We start from the raw sequence: 16,539 nt of genomic DNA on the forward strand, positions 1-16,539 counted from the left end.
TAAGCCATTTAGCAGAAACCTTCTTTTTTTGTAATAGAAATGTCAACAAGAAACTTGTAGCTGAAGACAGTTCATTAAGAAAGATTAGCAGACATTGAATTACAATGATACTGATCAAATATATACATATATAACATGTCAAGTATAAGTCACATACTAGTGATATGGAAAAATACTATCATTCATCACAATGCCAGTTAAGTAACTGGGAAGGAAAACATCTGAGCACACAGAAAAACATGTATCATCAGTTTGCCAAACTGTTTTCCATAAATTTAGAAGGAAATAGAAAAACATACAGAAAAAGTCTTCAAACACTTCAAAATAAGTATGTTGTCCATCCTTCTGTTACTTCAAGTTCAGACCTCATGTTCAAAAAAGTGCTTATTTTAATTACATATTTAAACGAGATGTCTGTGACAAATTCAAAGAGGTTGTTCTGCAGTGAATATGTAAGAATACATTTTAAGAAATTTTAAGTTCAATGTTTAGGCCAACTCAGTCTGCAATATCCTGAACTGTAACCAACAAGCAGTAACTTTGCAAACCTTGATTACCTGACTTTAAAAATGTCGTCTTTGCTGTCCCTTGTCCTCTCACACATATATGTATTTCTGATAACAATTTCAGAAAATAATAAAGCCTATTAGTCCATTGATGAATTTCACAAATTCCAGTGATTGCCTCTTTCAATGCAATTTCCCATTAAACTTGCCTATTTTTATTGACTTTTGAAAACGCAACAGTTATACCTTTTAAATACGAAAATAACAAGCCATCATTTTTCCTGTAAAGATTTCAACAAATACTAGGATGACAATTTAGGTCAGAGTCATCAAAAATCATATTTCCAGTTTTTTCCCCCAAAAGACTTAGATACTGACTCCCTACAGTAAGATTACTTCTGCTTGGAAAGCAAAGAGGAGTATCCATACCAGTGATTTCTGCATCCCAACTGCAGCTCTTCAGGCATAGCCACAGTTTGAGGGAATACTGAAGGGAACATTATTTGTCTAACACAGGAGTGATAAACACTGTGTATGCCTCTGAAACCAAAACATGAAAAATGGACAGTTTTCTGACAATCCACTTAAAGTTACCAATTGTCTTCTGCCATTCCCTTCACTTTGAGGAATTCAGTAGTCTAGTCAATTCATATAATTCATTCCATCCTTCATTTCTTTTCCAGGAATTAAATAATGCAGCGCTAATCTTACAGATTCAGTATAAAGAAATGGTGTGAGACCTAAGATAAAGCTTAAATCACTGCACTTTAAACCTTTAGCACAGGCTTATGCAGACTTCTGCTGACTCCTCAGATTTGACTCTAATTAAAAAGTTAAAGTTAGGCTTACAGCTTTTCCAAGTTTAGGGCATTTAGCCTCTCCAACTAAATTTTTATGTATCATTAATCATATTGGTATTTTGTTACTTTCAGTGCAGATTGGTAGTTCTGTGACCCAATCCTAATTACAGAGTGCAATTTTTAAAGTCTATCCCTACTCAAAAACTGATAAAAATATACTAAGAGTCAAAATACATCAGACAGTCTACATAAACTGTCATCTACTGGTAGACTTCCAAAAGCTTTACAGCTTGCAGAACAGAATGGTATGAAATACACTGCTGCACAAAAATACCGCTAATGCAAGGCACTGCTTTGTAAGTGGAACAATAGCCTTTATGAGAAGATTGATACTTAAAGGTAATGAAATCATGAAATACTTACTTAGCTTTAATCACATCTGAATCCTTTTGGGAGAGTTCTTCCTGTTTCACAGCTACCTGAGATGACAAGTTACTGCATATACTGCGCAACTCTTTCATTTGTTCTCTTGCCTCTGTTAAATCAGTTTCCAAATTCTGCAAAGAATATAGAAAGAGTTATATAAGAAAGAGTTAAAATCTACTATGCAAGTTATCTACTTATATAGACATATAGATGTGCACATACATTCATGCATATACTTATTGTGGTCTAAGCAAATATATATAGGTATACGTGCATGTGTGCATGTACGAAAAATGTGAAATACCAGAAAAAAGATGTGCATTTCAAATTTTAGGTGGCCACCTATTCTTTACTCTAGGAAGTTCTCTTTAATTTGTTTGTTGCATGTGGAAGGAGAACCCTGAATCAAATCTTTGCAAAGCAATAGTACCCTATTTAACTACTGAACTGATTAGACCTTGTTTTCTGTGAAGAAATCAAACAGAAGAAACTCACTCCTCACAATAAACAGCTATATATTAAGTTATCCAAAAAATGCACAATATTGCACACATGAACTAAGAATCATGGATACAGATTCATTTTTGAAACTGCTTTGTAAATCTGCTCTGATTTTGAACTTCTAATTCAGTGCAAGGAATAGTTTCTTCAGGAAAAGAAATAGCGTACAAGAAAACTTCCGGAAATGCTCTTTGAAAACCATGTAAACAAGCAATAGTTTTCCTTTTACAGTAAGCCTTATTGTAGAAGTTAGTCAGCAAAGTGTGAAGGTATATCTGGGAAATAGAGCAGCAAGGAAGCTTATTCAAGCAAGACTTTGATCTCTACATAGTGACCTTACTAGAGTTCTCTGGAGGTTTAGCAGCTTAGAAGAGTACTTCAGTCCTTAAGAAGCTTCGTAGGACTATTTGCCCAGAGTGTTTTGAGGCGAGAATGGGAATGGAAATATCACAGTAATATCTAAGGCAGAGTTTCAGAAGGTGGCAATGGCCTTAGACCTGCTCTGGTATTACACTACTCAAAGACACCATCACTTGTTCTCAGTAAGTCAAATATTCCAGGATTCATCAACAATTTAAAATAAATACCTCCTAGTAGGATAGCATCCCTAATCTACTTCCAACAGTGTATTAGTTTATCTCCTATTTTCATAGAGACTTAAAGAAATACACATTTTCCCTTTCAGCAAAGATGCCTCAAATACTGAAGGTACCAAAAAATTTTTATAACTGAAAAGCTAATAAATAATTGCCTCTAAAATAGCATAAAAGTGTCTTATACATATTTGGGTGTATCAGAAGTGTACTACAATCAGATTCTTTGAATTTGGACAAGAATTATCATGTTCTGTTAGTAACATTAATGTGAGGAAATAGCAAGATTCATGAGTGAATGAGGTAGGAAAGTATTTGTTTCATGATAAATTTCAGGCTATATACCTGGTGTACCTGACAAATGAAGTCATCATTCAATCTCAATGGCTAGGTAGCAAAAATCACTTTTTCTCAGATAACAAAAGATTTCAGAATGATAGCAGACAGTTCATTCTGTCAACATATGAAAATGTTGAAGTGTAATAAGGTATTTATAACTTCCAGCCAAAAAAATCTTAGGGTTTCTCCTCGGCGTTTTGTTTTGTTTTGTTTTTCCACAGCAGCTAGAAGTTATTGTATATGTGAACAAAAATTACAGTAGTTCACATTTCCTGTGAATAAATCCTATTTGCCTATCTTTCACAACACACTATAGAGTTGCAGAGGTTTTTCATGGTAGAGATTAAAAAAAATCTGATCTTACCAGTGCTTAAGTTCCCATCATCCATTGCAGGGTAAATACAATACAAAAAATAGGTAACAAATAGTCATAAATACAACTTTAGAAGTTATACAATGGCAGAATTTAAAACCAGAAAAAAAGTATCTTTGAGTACTTTGCCCCATTTGTGACATACGGGAGTTCAAATTTTGATTTCAACTAACAAATTAATCAGTTCAACCTTGTGAACTTATTTTGAAACCTTGACTTTTTTTGGAAGCATTACTGAAAGGGCAAAACATGAAAATAGAGGTAAGGAGGAACTGGTCATACAAATAGCTTATATACTGAAATATCATATATTGAGGCATTTTGTACATACTGAGCTTTTGTATCAAATTCAGAAATCTAAGATTATGAAGTAACTATAATTTTTTACACTCAATTTCTAGTATCTCCATTTTTTTTAAATAATGTGGAATTTATTATATTGCCTTCTAGTTGATACAGTAGCTGAGAAGATAGTTTCATTGCATAAACATGCAGACTGAAAATTTGCTAAATACAAATTCTCCTAAGCCTGATATTCAAATTAAAGCTAATTTCAATTGTACATACAGACTGTTTAGAATTCAATCTTTTAAAGCATATTAAAGCAAAGTAGGTGCTATTTAAAACACAGTAAGTCAAAACATCTAATAATTCAGTCATATGATGAAGAAAATGCCTATCTTAGAGAAAAATATAAGACACAGTAAAAGATATGATACTTCTTTATAACAGTACTGAAAGCGAAGTACAGAAATAAGTCTTGTCATTATTTCTAGCCATGAAAAGTGGTGATCCTAACTAAAATGAAATGAAGATAAATAGCAGAATAATAATTTAAGGTAAAACATCACAGGAATATTTTGATCACTTCAAGCCCAAGAACTACAAACTCAGAAAAATCAGAGAAAAGGTGAATTTAAAAGAACTTCAAACATGAAAAGCATAACACATAGACAAGGCATGAGGCAGCATAGCTGTGCATAGATTATGGACTCACTGTGAATTAACACTTAAGTTTCATTATTTGTAGCTTCAAACCCTTAGAAAGTCACTTCCAAATACAGTAGCTTTGTTTTCATGGTTTTTTTTGTCATGTATTATGACAGAAGTGAGAGTACTTTTTCAAGGTCCCATCTCAATAAAATCCTCATTTTTCAGTGGAACTAAAATCCCAGGCTCCTCTTGACAGAGATGGCAGAGATGGCTGTTTCTCAAAGTGTTTAATTTTAAAATAGCACACTTCTCCCTGTTTCTTTAAAAGCTCCCACCTTCAGACTTCAAGAACTTTAACAAGTAATTTGCTAACTAGAAAAACAAAACAAAACAGTAAGCAATTTCACTATCTTTTAGATCACACCTCCACTTAAAACCCACCAGTGTGACATTTTTTGTGTCTACATACAAAGTCTTTTGTGACTGACTGAGTTTGGGAAAATATAGATTCTTCTTATTATTAAAAAATAATTTAAGTAAGCTCCACCCAAAGAACAACAAAATAACTCAAATGCCTATTTCATTCTTAAATATGGAGACACATCCATGCATAAAGTGGCTGATTGACAGCTTTTCCACTTGTGCACTTTCAGGAGATACAGAAAGCTGATCTGAGCCCTGGAAAGCACAGAATAGTAATTCTCAAGAACTACTTTAAGGCAGAAAGCAAAGCCCTATGTTAATTTTTTGTACACTGTACATTATTTATATGAAGGTATACAAAGGAAAGACAAACAATAAAACACTATTGACACCTTTTTAGCCACCTTATCAGGTCTCTTCCTGTTAATCTGTCTCACTGGGATTTCAACTAATACGAAAAAATATTCGTTAAGTGGACAAACTAGCCATAGAAGCTTTTTCTCTCAGTTTGAAAAAGTTGAATTTTATACACCAATTCAGCTTATAGTAGAACTGGAAACAACCAGTGTTTGAAAGTGACAAGTGACACTTTTGTGCATAGAAGATGGTTTACAGACTAGGGGAAAAAAAACCACAAAGGGGGGCTTGTAACACTTAGTTCAGTCTCTGAACAGAGGGCCACTTTTCCAAAAGAAGAATCTGTTCTTTAGACCTAGCAATTCTATCATCTAATGCATATTTTAAAAACAATGTTGAGGTAGCTCGCATTGATAAGGTTTCATTTTATTCTTCCACAGATATAGGAGACTAACATAAATACGGTCTATATACAACATCATCTACAGTATTGTTAAATATAGTGTTTATTACTGAAAAATGTGTACAAAAAGAGATGCTGGTTCAATTCCCAAACTCAAGGCTGAGAGGTAGAACTGACTTTCAGAAGGGGATATAATTTCTGAATTCAAATGGTTTTCATCTATAACCATTTTTACAATCACTTGGAAAAAACAACACAATTCCATTATTGAATTTGCTTATAAATTACTTCTTGAAAGCATTTCAGAGACATGTTATATTGGGGTGTATATATTAGAACATTATCTGGAGCCCAATATTGTGTAGTGTGATAATGGTCATACCTAGCCACTGTGGATAAGAAAATTATTATTCTTTATTGTTTATAAGCATCCTCTTAAGAGCCAATCTGGCATCCAATATTGATTCTTGAGTGTAGAGTAATAGAAATGGGGAATGTCAGGAACAGAATGAGAAATTAATTCAAACTGTATCTTAAATTTTCAAGCAAGTATTTACAGGAAGACCATATGTAAACAGTGATGAACTACAAAAATAACTTTGCGTGTTTTTATAAATTATTTTTTTTCAAAATACTGATAAAAAACAATGAAGCAACATATTACTACTTCCTAGAGGTCAAACATTTCCCTCTTGCAGGTAGTATTTTTCATATGCTTCTCAATCCTTGGAATAGTCTTGTGAGATCATCAACTTCACCTAACTCTGTCCACTAGCAAAGGTGTATAGTCACTTGTCTAACATCACAGAAAGGAAAGGGAAAAAAAGGGGTGGGGGATTGGGGTGGCGAGAAAGGCAGAAGCTGGGTTATCAGACCCATGGACACATGCAGGCGGGCGGCAGCCTAGTGAGGTCTCCAGTCACAGACCCTGCCTAAAGCAGGTTAAGCCAGGGGGTCTGACAGCACTGCTCAGGGCTTCACAAAGTCAGGGCTTGAAATCTCCTAAGGATGGAGATGGCCCAACCTCCCTGGGCCCCAGCCCCACTCCTGGGCTGTCCTCCTTGGGAAAAGGCTTCTCTTTATCTCCAGCCTCAGCTTTTCCTGTTTCAGCTTGTACTGCCTTTTACCCTTCTGCCACGCAAAGCTGTGAAGAGCCTGGCTGTGTCTCCTCCACCCCCTCTTGCTGGTGCTGGAGATGCTGTTGGATGGCCACAGCCCCAAAGCCATCCCTCCTCGTGGCTGAACCAGCCTGTCCCCACAGCCTCTCCTCACCAGGCAAGGTCTCCAGGCCCATTGTCTCACCGTCAGCCAGTTTACTGATATCTTTCTTGTACTACACCCAAAAATGGGTGCAGTACCTGAAGTACTGAGCAGAGGGGGTCGATTTCTCCGCTGGCTCTTGGGGCCATGCCCTGCTCCTGCGTCTCTAGGTGCTGCTGGCCCTCATTGCTGTCTTGGTGCACAAGGCTGGCCCCAATGCAGCTTGCTACCCGCCAGTGCCCAAGGCTGTCCCCCAGAGCTGATCCCTGGCCTCTGTATGGCTGCAGGGCTCTGCCTCTCAGGGAAAGACTCAACATTTGTCCTGGTTAAGGCTCCTGTTGGCCTGTTTCTGTCAAGGTCCCCCTGGATGGCAGCAGAGCCCTCAAGCACATTCACTTCCCCACAGTTTGGTGTCATCTGCAAACTTGACGAGCATGCTCACCGTCCCCTCTTCCAGGTCACTGATAAAGATTTTAAACAAGACAGGCCCAGGATAGATCCTGCAGTACACCACTTATTACCAGCCTACAGACAGAGTACAATGCATTAACCACAGCTTTCTGAACCCAAACATCCAAATAGTTCCTTTAAACCTGTTGTTGTCCACCTATCCAGCTGTAACATCTGAACTTGGGTACAAGAACACAGCAAGACATTAACAAAAATCTTGCTTAAGGTCAGTCACATCCAAGCTTTCCTCTTGTCCACAGACACAATCATTTTGTCACAAAAGACAATCAGGTTGCTCAGGAACGATTCATCCTTGAAAAATCCATGATTGTTTCTAGTCACTTTCTCAACTATGTGCCCAGAAATTACTTCCAAGACAACTTTCTTTGTGATTTTCCCAAGGACTGAAGTGAGGCCAACCAACCTTTTTTCTTGGATTATGCTTCTCATCAGGGACCTCCCCTGATCTCTATTGCCTTTGAAAGATGGCAGGCAGAAGCCTGACAGTGACATCAGGCAACTCTCTCAGCACCCTTGGATGCAGTTCAGCTCATCCAATGGATGTGCACTAGTCAAGTTCTCTCAGGTATTTCCCAGTTCATCCACTTTTAGTAGTTCTCCTTGAAGTCTGCCTCCAGGCACAAATGCTTGGGGGAATCTTGTTGGTGAAGACTAAGGTAAAGACAACATTCAGTTCCTCTGCTGTATCTATTACCTGCTGTCACTAACTCATCCTTCCCTTTCAGCAACAGGCCCCCATTTTCCTTGTTCAGCCTTTTACTACTAAAGTAGTGTAAGAAACTCTGGTTATACCTGTCATCACTTGCAAGTCTCAACTGTAGGTAGGTAACCACCATCCTTGAGTGCCCAGACAATGTTTCTGAAGTCTTTTGTTCAGAACAGCTTTCACTGTTTCTACTTCCTGAATACTGCTTTCCACCCCCACCCTACACTGGAGTTTGGCAATTAATTCTGTTTAGCCAAGCTGGTCTCCTGATACATCCACTTGTTTTCCTGAGTATCAGCGTGGACCATACTTGGGCTTAGAGGAAGCTGTCTTTAAAGATTTGATAATTTTCCTGAGCTCTTTTACCCTTCAGTGCTGCTTCTCATGGGATTCCACCTGCTGGTTCCCTCAACAAGCTGAAGACTCTCCTCCTTAATTCCAGGTCGGTACTGTGCTACTCTCCTTCCTTCATCTTCTCAGGATCTTGGTCTTCACAATCTCATGATCACTATAGCCAAGGCTGCCATTATTATTTCCTTAATCAGTACTTCCCTGTTTGTGAACAGCAGATCCAGCTGTGTATCATTCCTGGTTGCCTCAGGGAATACCCATCTCAAGAAATTACCTCTGACACGCTCTAGACACGCTCTGTCACCTCAACCTGCTTGTGACCAGACTCTGAAACACTGACACTACTTATTCCCATCCTTGGAATCACATGGTTGTGACACACCTTTCTCTCTTCAGTATGCCTTATCAGCCAGGAAGACAGATACACAAAAAATTATTCTGACTGTTTTCATTGAGGGTGTAGGTAACAATGATTTTCAATAATTTATCAAATATTACAAGCACTACATTTCACAACTTGAAAACTATTAAATCTGTTTAGTACACGCTAGATTTTCTCCCCCAAGTATCAACAAATTATTCGTTGTCCTGGGAATCCTATAATACTTTCATCATAACCACTCCAAAGGCCTCAATTTGCAAGAACTTTAATTCCCATGTTAACAGAACTGAATGAAGCTCTTTACAAAGGGTTTCCATCAGCACAACAATCAGAAGTGTCATGAAAACCGTGAACTGCTAGTGGAGAAAAAAAGATGTTTCTGGGCAAGATGTTCATAAGATAGTTACTACATTGAATATACCAGAGTGTCATATACTTTGATAGTGTAAACAAGCAGTGTTGTGAGTGTTCGTTAGCCGTGTAAATAAAAAGAATTCATTAACTAGGCAGGTGTATAAGCAGCCATCAAACACTTTGATACCATGTTTGTGGCTTATTTCTTAAAGGAATTTAAAAAGAACTTGCCAATTTTCACCAGTAAACAAGACAAAGTATCATTTAAATAAAAGATACAATATTCTGTACCATGTATTCAATTATTTCCTTTTTCAGTTTATCATAAACAGTGAAAATAACTTCTTAATATATTATATGTAATAATAAGGCCTCTCACAGAGTAGAGCCCTCTGGAGGCTAGGACACAATTTATTCAAAACTGCAGTTAAAGTTTTAAAGTTTTCTTCCAAAACAACAAATATCAAGTCTACTGCAACCAAATTATAGGTAAGTAAATTACACATTGAGAAAAAAAAAATGTGAATGATAATACTTTTAAGCTTTTATTATTTCACACATATATTTTATCTTAAAATACAGTATCTTTTATTTTTTAATGATTACATTTTAAGATGACTATTTGAAGTCAGATTCCTGCTTTGCAACATCAATTTTTAAAAAGCTGTGGGTCTTAAGTGAAGGAATGTAAATGAATGCAAGTCCCCACTGGTAGATTTGAATATATATAACTTGTTATTTAAAGAAAATAACTTGCAGTGAAAACGTCTGGATAAGTTAATTCTGAAATAACATCCAGCAAGCCATTCCACTTCGTACCTTTATTCTGACATCACTGCCAGATTTTTCTGTTTTCCATTGTGCCTCCTGCTTCCTCAGTTTCTCCAGGTCATTTAGCAGGTCAGCACAGCATGTATTTAATCCGTTATTTTCCTCCTCCAGGTTTTTTATAACCAGTCTGTTTTGCTCTTCCTTCTTCTGTGCACACTCCTCGGTGTCCTGTAGAACAGTACCACAAGGGCCGATAAACAAAAAAGTGAGAACTAATCAGCAAATATAAACTGTGCAGTTTTACCCTCACAGCAGCTTGTTCTATATTTGATGGCCAAGGTCACCTGTGTACTTTTATTGGCCTCTTTCATGCAGGTGGAAGGGTCATATTTTTCAGCTGGATGACAGCTTTGATGAGTACACATTTGCAAAGAGCCCATTAATTGATCAAGCTGCCTTTGATGCTGTCCCCAGCTATTTTTGAGACCCACACAGACATATCCTCCCAGACCTCGACTTTATCAATTAATAATGCCAGTCCCATCAGAATCTAATTACAAGAAGCCACATCTTCACACTCCTACTTTCTTTGCTCCATTTCCATCATTAACTATTTATCTGAAAGTTATAAAGCTTGGATTCTTGGCTTTAAAGCATCTTCCTCGGAGTTGGTACGTAAGAAAACGGTAAGGTATAGCAAGGCCTAAGGCAATTTCTTCTCCAAGCTTGTCATTTTCTGTGCCACAAAGGCTGACATAGCTTAAAGAACTACTTCAAAGCTACAGTCTTATGCAACTATGTACAAGTTAATATACCTTAAGTTCTTGGCTTTTATCTTTAAATTTCTGGTTCAAGTTACTGAATTCATTCTTCAAACAGGCATTTTCCTCATCCACAGCAATTTTTCTCTGTATTAAGTTGTTTATCTCCTGCTGCTGTCCTGTGAGAGTCTATTTAAAAAAAAAAAATTTTGTAATAGACAAAAAGCAATTGTAAAAGAACATGCATGTACTGGATTTTAGACCTGTGCATTTTAGACCTATGAAATGTTAACAATCTGGTATATGTAGTTTTATAGCATTATTTTAATTTCATTAGTACTTTAATCATAGTCAAAACTGAATGACTATATAACACAGTAACGTAAATGAGGAACTGAATACCTTGCTGCTCCTAAACAAGAGCCCATAAATGCAGAACTGAATGGAAATTATTCAGTCAAGCTTAGACGAAGGCAGTCATTTGCAGAAGTTATATTTGTGCTTATGGATTAAAATACATTTAGAATACTGTTTCACTTGCACCTTTAGCATGCTAAAAATCAAGCCAAAAAGTAGAGTTCAAAATTCTCCAGAATTCGTGAAGATAATAACTATTAAGTGAGGCAACCGAAAAGATTGATACAAAATAGTTGTAAAAAGGGAATTAAGTCTAACTGAATTTCCAGCTCAAGAAAAATAATACAACTCTGTTCAACAGCTTAGTGTACCCACACATAGTAAAATCTCACTGACATCAAAAAAACAACTTCAACTCTCCATGTTAGATCTTGCATTCTATTCTTATGACATTCATATTAAAACACCCTCACTCTTAAATGCATATTAGAACTCCACTTTTGTCTTCAGGAGTCTGTTTTAATTCCATGTACTGTTTTGTCCTTTCCCTTACTAAATCAAAATGGCATTCACCTAAAACATTGTCCTAGCAGTAACAGCGTAATTGTAGTAAGAAACAGCTGAAACTTATCTCAGGACAAAAATGCAACTGCTTTGCCTTTAATATACAAGCTAAATGAAATGTGCTCAGAAACAAAAAATTATCAACAAAAGGATATACCTCTAGGTTATTCTACAATACTCCTGATAACATACGTAAGGATTTGCAAACTCCAAATGGTTAAATATGGTTCACATCTATGTCACACATGAAAAAGAACGAAAATGTGCTGAGAAAAAAACATGTAAAACAATACATTTGAAGTCATATTCATACATATTCAACAACCATTGATTGTAAAGCTACATGTAACAATTAGGGCAAAAAAAGTAACTGTCACCACTAAATTCAAACTCACTCACTCACAAGAAGAAACACAAGTATTACAGGTTGCAGCCCTCCATACAAAGCAAACTGTGGAGGGGTAGGCAGGGCTTACTCCACACATTGGAACAGTGTCAGTGCGTTGGCATCCAGAGCACCCACACTGTACAAGGAAGCTGTTCACAAAGCAATAACCACAGAAGGATGGGGCAATTTTGAGAGTCTGAGTAGCAGTTTGAGTACTAGCTTCTCCTCAAGATATGCAAGCTCTTCTCCCTACTCCACACAAACAATTACTGAGTACAAAGTAAATCTTCTCTGCCCTTCCTGCTGCACTGTGTTGTAACATTTGACAGCTAGCTTAATGGCTGATGAACTTTTTCAGTATTACCAGAGTTAAATCATACAAAAAGCATTAATTTCATATATTTGATTTTAAGACTAATGTTGGAAGAAATAATTTCTTCATGTATTATTATTTAAGCCACTAGTGAGCTAGTGTGACAGTAAGGCATGTGAAAAATATACTTGAAGATGTACAGTGAAATTAATCTACGTATTTAGCAAATGTCTTAGTCATTAAAAATATAGATGACTTTATTTATTGGTGTAGATTGTATCTTTCCCTCCTTGTTTCATTTTTTTTACTTAACAGAAACATTTGTTGTAACTTTTTCCAAATTACTTTGAATATCTGCCTCTCTTCTGTAGACTTCACTATTTCTACGCATTACATTTCCACCTTCCTTGCAAATATTTTTGTTGTTCTATTTTCTCTCCCACTACCATCTCCAAATCTTTTCTATATATTGTTCCTCCATACTTAGTAAATTTATTTTATCCCTCTGACCATTACTTCTATCCACACACTGTTACAAATATGGTAACATTTCCCACAAAATAAACAAAACCCCATACCACACTACATAGCAGAAAATATGTCCAAGCAAGAACAAACCCTGCAACCAGTTCAGCACATGAGAAAGGTAATGTAATCCAGCTAACCTGTGTAGCAAATATTGAAAACAAACAACCATGAACGGATAATGTTTAGTAAATAGTGTAGCAAAGCATGAAGGATTTTTTTTCCCACGCTGAAAGTTTCATCGTATCAAGAAAAAAAAATAACTATCTTTGTTGTACTTCATACTCAATGGCAGCCACAGTAGAATTCAAAGAATATACAAAATTAGGTACTTTCCAACAATGGTCTTTAAAAACATGGAAAGGAAAGTGAATGTGAATTGGAAAGAATGGAAAAATGAGAACAAGAATTGAGAGGAATGTGAAAGAAAATACAGACACCTCATATTCTCATATCTTGGATTTTTGCCTCAGATGTCATTAATTCCAAGCAGACAAAAAAAATCCCCAAACCACACAGAACTGGCTTGTATTTAAAACAGCGTTTAATTTGTAGTTTAATCTCAAACCTAACACATACTTGTTTATTTTTTATAATAAAACTAACTCCCCTACAGAGACTCATTCTACAGCACTGGCACTTTGAACAGACTCAGTCAAAGTTTACCTAAGATTATAGATTCATAATCATTCTTCCATGTCCTCTAAAGAAAAACTAAACCTGAATTTCAAATTCAAAAGTTTATATGAAATTTTTCTCAGAGATATAACCCAGTGCATAAACCTTCTCAGCCTAGTTTGTTACCAGCAGACATTAAGGAAGGGATAATAAAATTAAGGAACTTTCTCTTAACTAAGGTCTCCCCTCTTTCAGATTTTGAACCTACCGACACCAGGCTCTATTTGCGCTATTCAAAAAGCAAAATATTTGCTCTTCAGATATATCATTACAGTTACAGAAACAAATTGTTGCTGGCAGAGATTATTTAGTTGCATCTTTAAAAAGGCAGGAATCCACATTACCATGGAAAGCATCAGTTATTTTGTTTGCCTCCCTCCCACTCCCCAGGTCCTCATAGAATTTGAGTAAGTGGCTCCTTTGAGCCTTCCTTCCAGCTCATTACTACTTGTTTAACATTTATCAAGACAAAGTCTATGTTTGAAGAACACCCTTCGAAATTCTACCTATCTGAAAAAGCCTATTGGCTGTAACAGATTTTAAAATTCACTAATGCATGGTCTCACAAAATCTCAAAGTGAAGCTCCAGCTCTTTAAGGCATCTAATTTTTGACTACGTAAGCTACATCATGTTACTACTTGGTTTCATTATACACTGTGTGGAAACTGGTAAGCATATGTATATTTGTGAAGTGAAATCAAAGATCTTTGGGTCCTGTTTGGAATGGGATGTTTTCCAGCAATTTGGAGGATGAATGGACACATGAAGGTACAAAAGTGCAACTAGCTATTTCAAATGTTTGTTCCATACTGCTGAGATGAAATTTTAAACTCAAATAAGCTACTTGCTTTGCATACTCTGCAGGATAATCAGACAGATTATCCTGAATCAGACTTGCACACTAATTACTTATCCCTACCACTGACCCACTTAAGACTAAGTCAAAAGGGAAATATACCACATCAATCACTAAGCAGAAAACTCACCTGAGTAGTCTACAAAGTCACCTACTGCAGCAGGAGTGAAACATTAGGTAAGTTATACCTGCACGGAAAAAATCCTGTTATGTTTCAAAGCATTTTTCTTAGGTACCACTTTGTATACTCTTATCTTTTCCTCTAAATGAATTGAACTTTTACTCTCATATCTGCTCATTTCACGTGCTTATAAAGAAGGGAAAAAATCCAGGAGTATTACTCGGGAGTGACTAGGTAGAAATAAGGGTCATAAAGAAGAATGTCTGAGATACAAGCAATTAAGTAAATTATCATCTGCCTTTGCCTGTGCAGCTGTTTTTGCACTTTGCTTCCTCAACCTATGAATTACATTGTATAATAGGAAGAAGAGAGTAAAGACTGGTTTCTTACAGCAGAGAACACAAGCAGTGTTCCTAAAAGACTACCCTACTCTGGTAGGCAAGTGAAACAGCAGAAACCATACCTGATCAACACATGAGACAACCTCCCACATGAGATTATTTTGACAGACTTCACCACATAAAAAACACTCATCAGGAATTCATCTATTCCCACAGTATCTACTGTTTTTGTCTAGATACCATAAAAGACAGGCTAATGCTACACAAGAACAATCTCAACTTACATTTTGCATTGACTGCAGTCATACTTGTTTGAATACAACAGGACAAAAAGCAACGTTCAATAGGCTTTTGACAGCTTGGTGCTCCAGAATTATAAAAAAAGCCTCATATAACTAAGACAACTAGAGTACACTTCCAAAGTTTTTCCATAGACAGACTTCCAAATACAAGAAAGAAAACCATATTCTAGAAGTGAATTTGCCTTTTGTTTATCTGGGAAGAATCAAAGAGTATCCCTTGTATACCGCTGAAGCCCAGAATGCTCCAGGCAACAGTACATACAAAGAAACACTGTAACCTGGTGGGGCAGGTCTTTTGATGTTTAAGAGGACTGTCATGCCAGAATTCATTTTTATCGTTTCCCATGGCATCTCTTTAGCTACAACATAGTACAATTTTTTTCCTTCCCCAATAACGTCAAATTGTTTACTTGCAAAAACTACTTCTTTTTTAGGAACTTTCATATCACATGCTAAGTCAAACTGAGAAACTGAGCTATGAAAACTACAGATCAAAACTGAAGGGCAAAAATACTTCTTTTTTGTCTTGGCTCTGAACACCTCAGAGTCTTTTCACGGCAGTAGGATTTCATAATTATCCATCAATATTTCATGTGATATACAAAAAGTTTTTAAATTAAACTTCATTTTTATCCACTGTGAATTTAGATAGTATATAACCGTATGGAGACAGTGAAAGTGGCAACAAAAATATAAATTTTAATGCTAGGAGTCTGTTTCCAAAAAGAATACAAGTTAGGATAAAACCACCAGGAGTTATGGACTGTTTGATGTTGCAGATATCATCACTGAACTTCCAGTCTTCAGTGAAAGATTTTTTTACTCTGCTACATAAAAAGCATGCAGAAAGGACTATGAAACAACAGCTGTACATGCTATTACTGCATTAAGTGTTCTCCAAATTTTTACATTTTTGGGGTGGAGGGAGAAAGAAAGCCAAAACAAATACTCATAATGCTGCAGTTTGAAATTTGATTAGACTGCATTACTGAGTCAAGATTGCATACCTGCCTCTACACAAATTCATAAAATGTAGATAAGAGTGGGTTTCATTTCACATCAGGAAGGTAACTCAAATGCCTACTGATAGTTTATCAAAATATCCCTAAAAATCGTTCTAGCAGAAATGCAAAGCTGACACATATATCCTTCATTGCTGCTGCTAATGATACAGAAATGCAACAACACAGCTTGTTTCTGTCATTGGCTGCACTTCACAAAAAAACTCAAGTCTCTGCACCACAATATTAAAGATGTCCAACTGTGATTGCAACGAAGGGACATGCATTCAATTTCCACTACCAAAAGGATCAAGGCAACAAATAAACATTATATTCTGTGCTTTCTTCAATACATTCGTTATCAGAAGCTTTCACTGTACAG

The 16,539-nt window shown here is 36.3% G+C and overlaps 1 protein-coding gene across 7 annotated transcripts in view; it reads right to left on the reverse strand.

Moving 5' to 3' along the window:
* The window catches only part of CNTLN (centlein), a 198,779-nt gene that overhangs the window by 142,187 nt on the left and 40,053 nt on the right, over positions 1 to 16,539 (reverse strand). For all 7 annotated transcript variants that reach the window (XM_052777310.1, XM_052777313.1, XM_052777312.1 and 4 more), the window contains 3 exons: positions 10,765 to 10,899; positions 9,998 to 10,177; positions 1,730 to 1,863 (listed from right to left, as the gene is read on the reverse strand). In XM_052777310.1, coding sequence (XP_052633270.1) covers positions 1,730 to 1,863; positions 9,998 to 10,177; positions 10,765 to 10,899 — 449 coding nt within the window. The remainder of the gene's footprint in view (positions 1 to 1,729; positions 1,864 to 9,997; positions 10,178 to 10,764; positions 10,900 to 16,539) is intronic.

This window comes from Harpia harpyja, chromosome Z (genome assembly GCF_026419915.1).
Source record: "Harpia harpyja isolate bHarHar1 chromosome Z, bHarHar1 primary haplotype, whole genome shotgun sequence".
Taxonomy (NCBI): Eukaryota; Metazoa; Chordata; class Aves; order Accipitriformes; family Accipitridae; genus Harpia; species Harpia harpyja.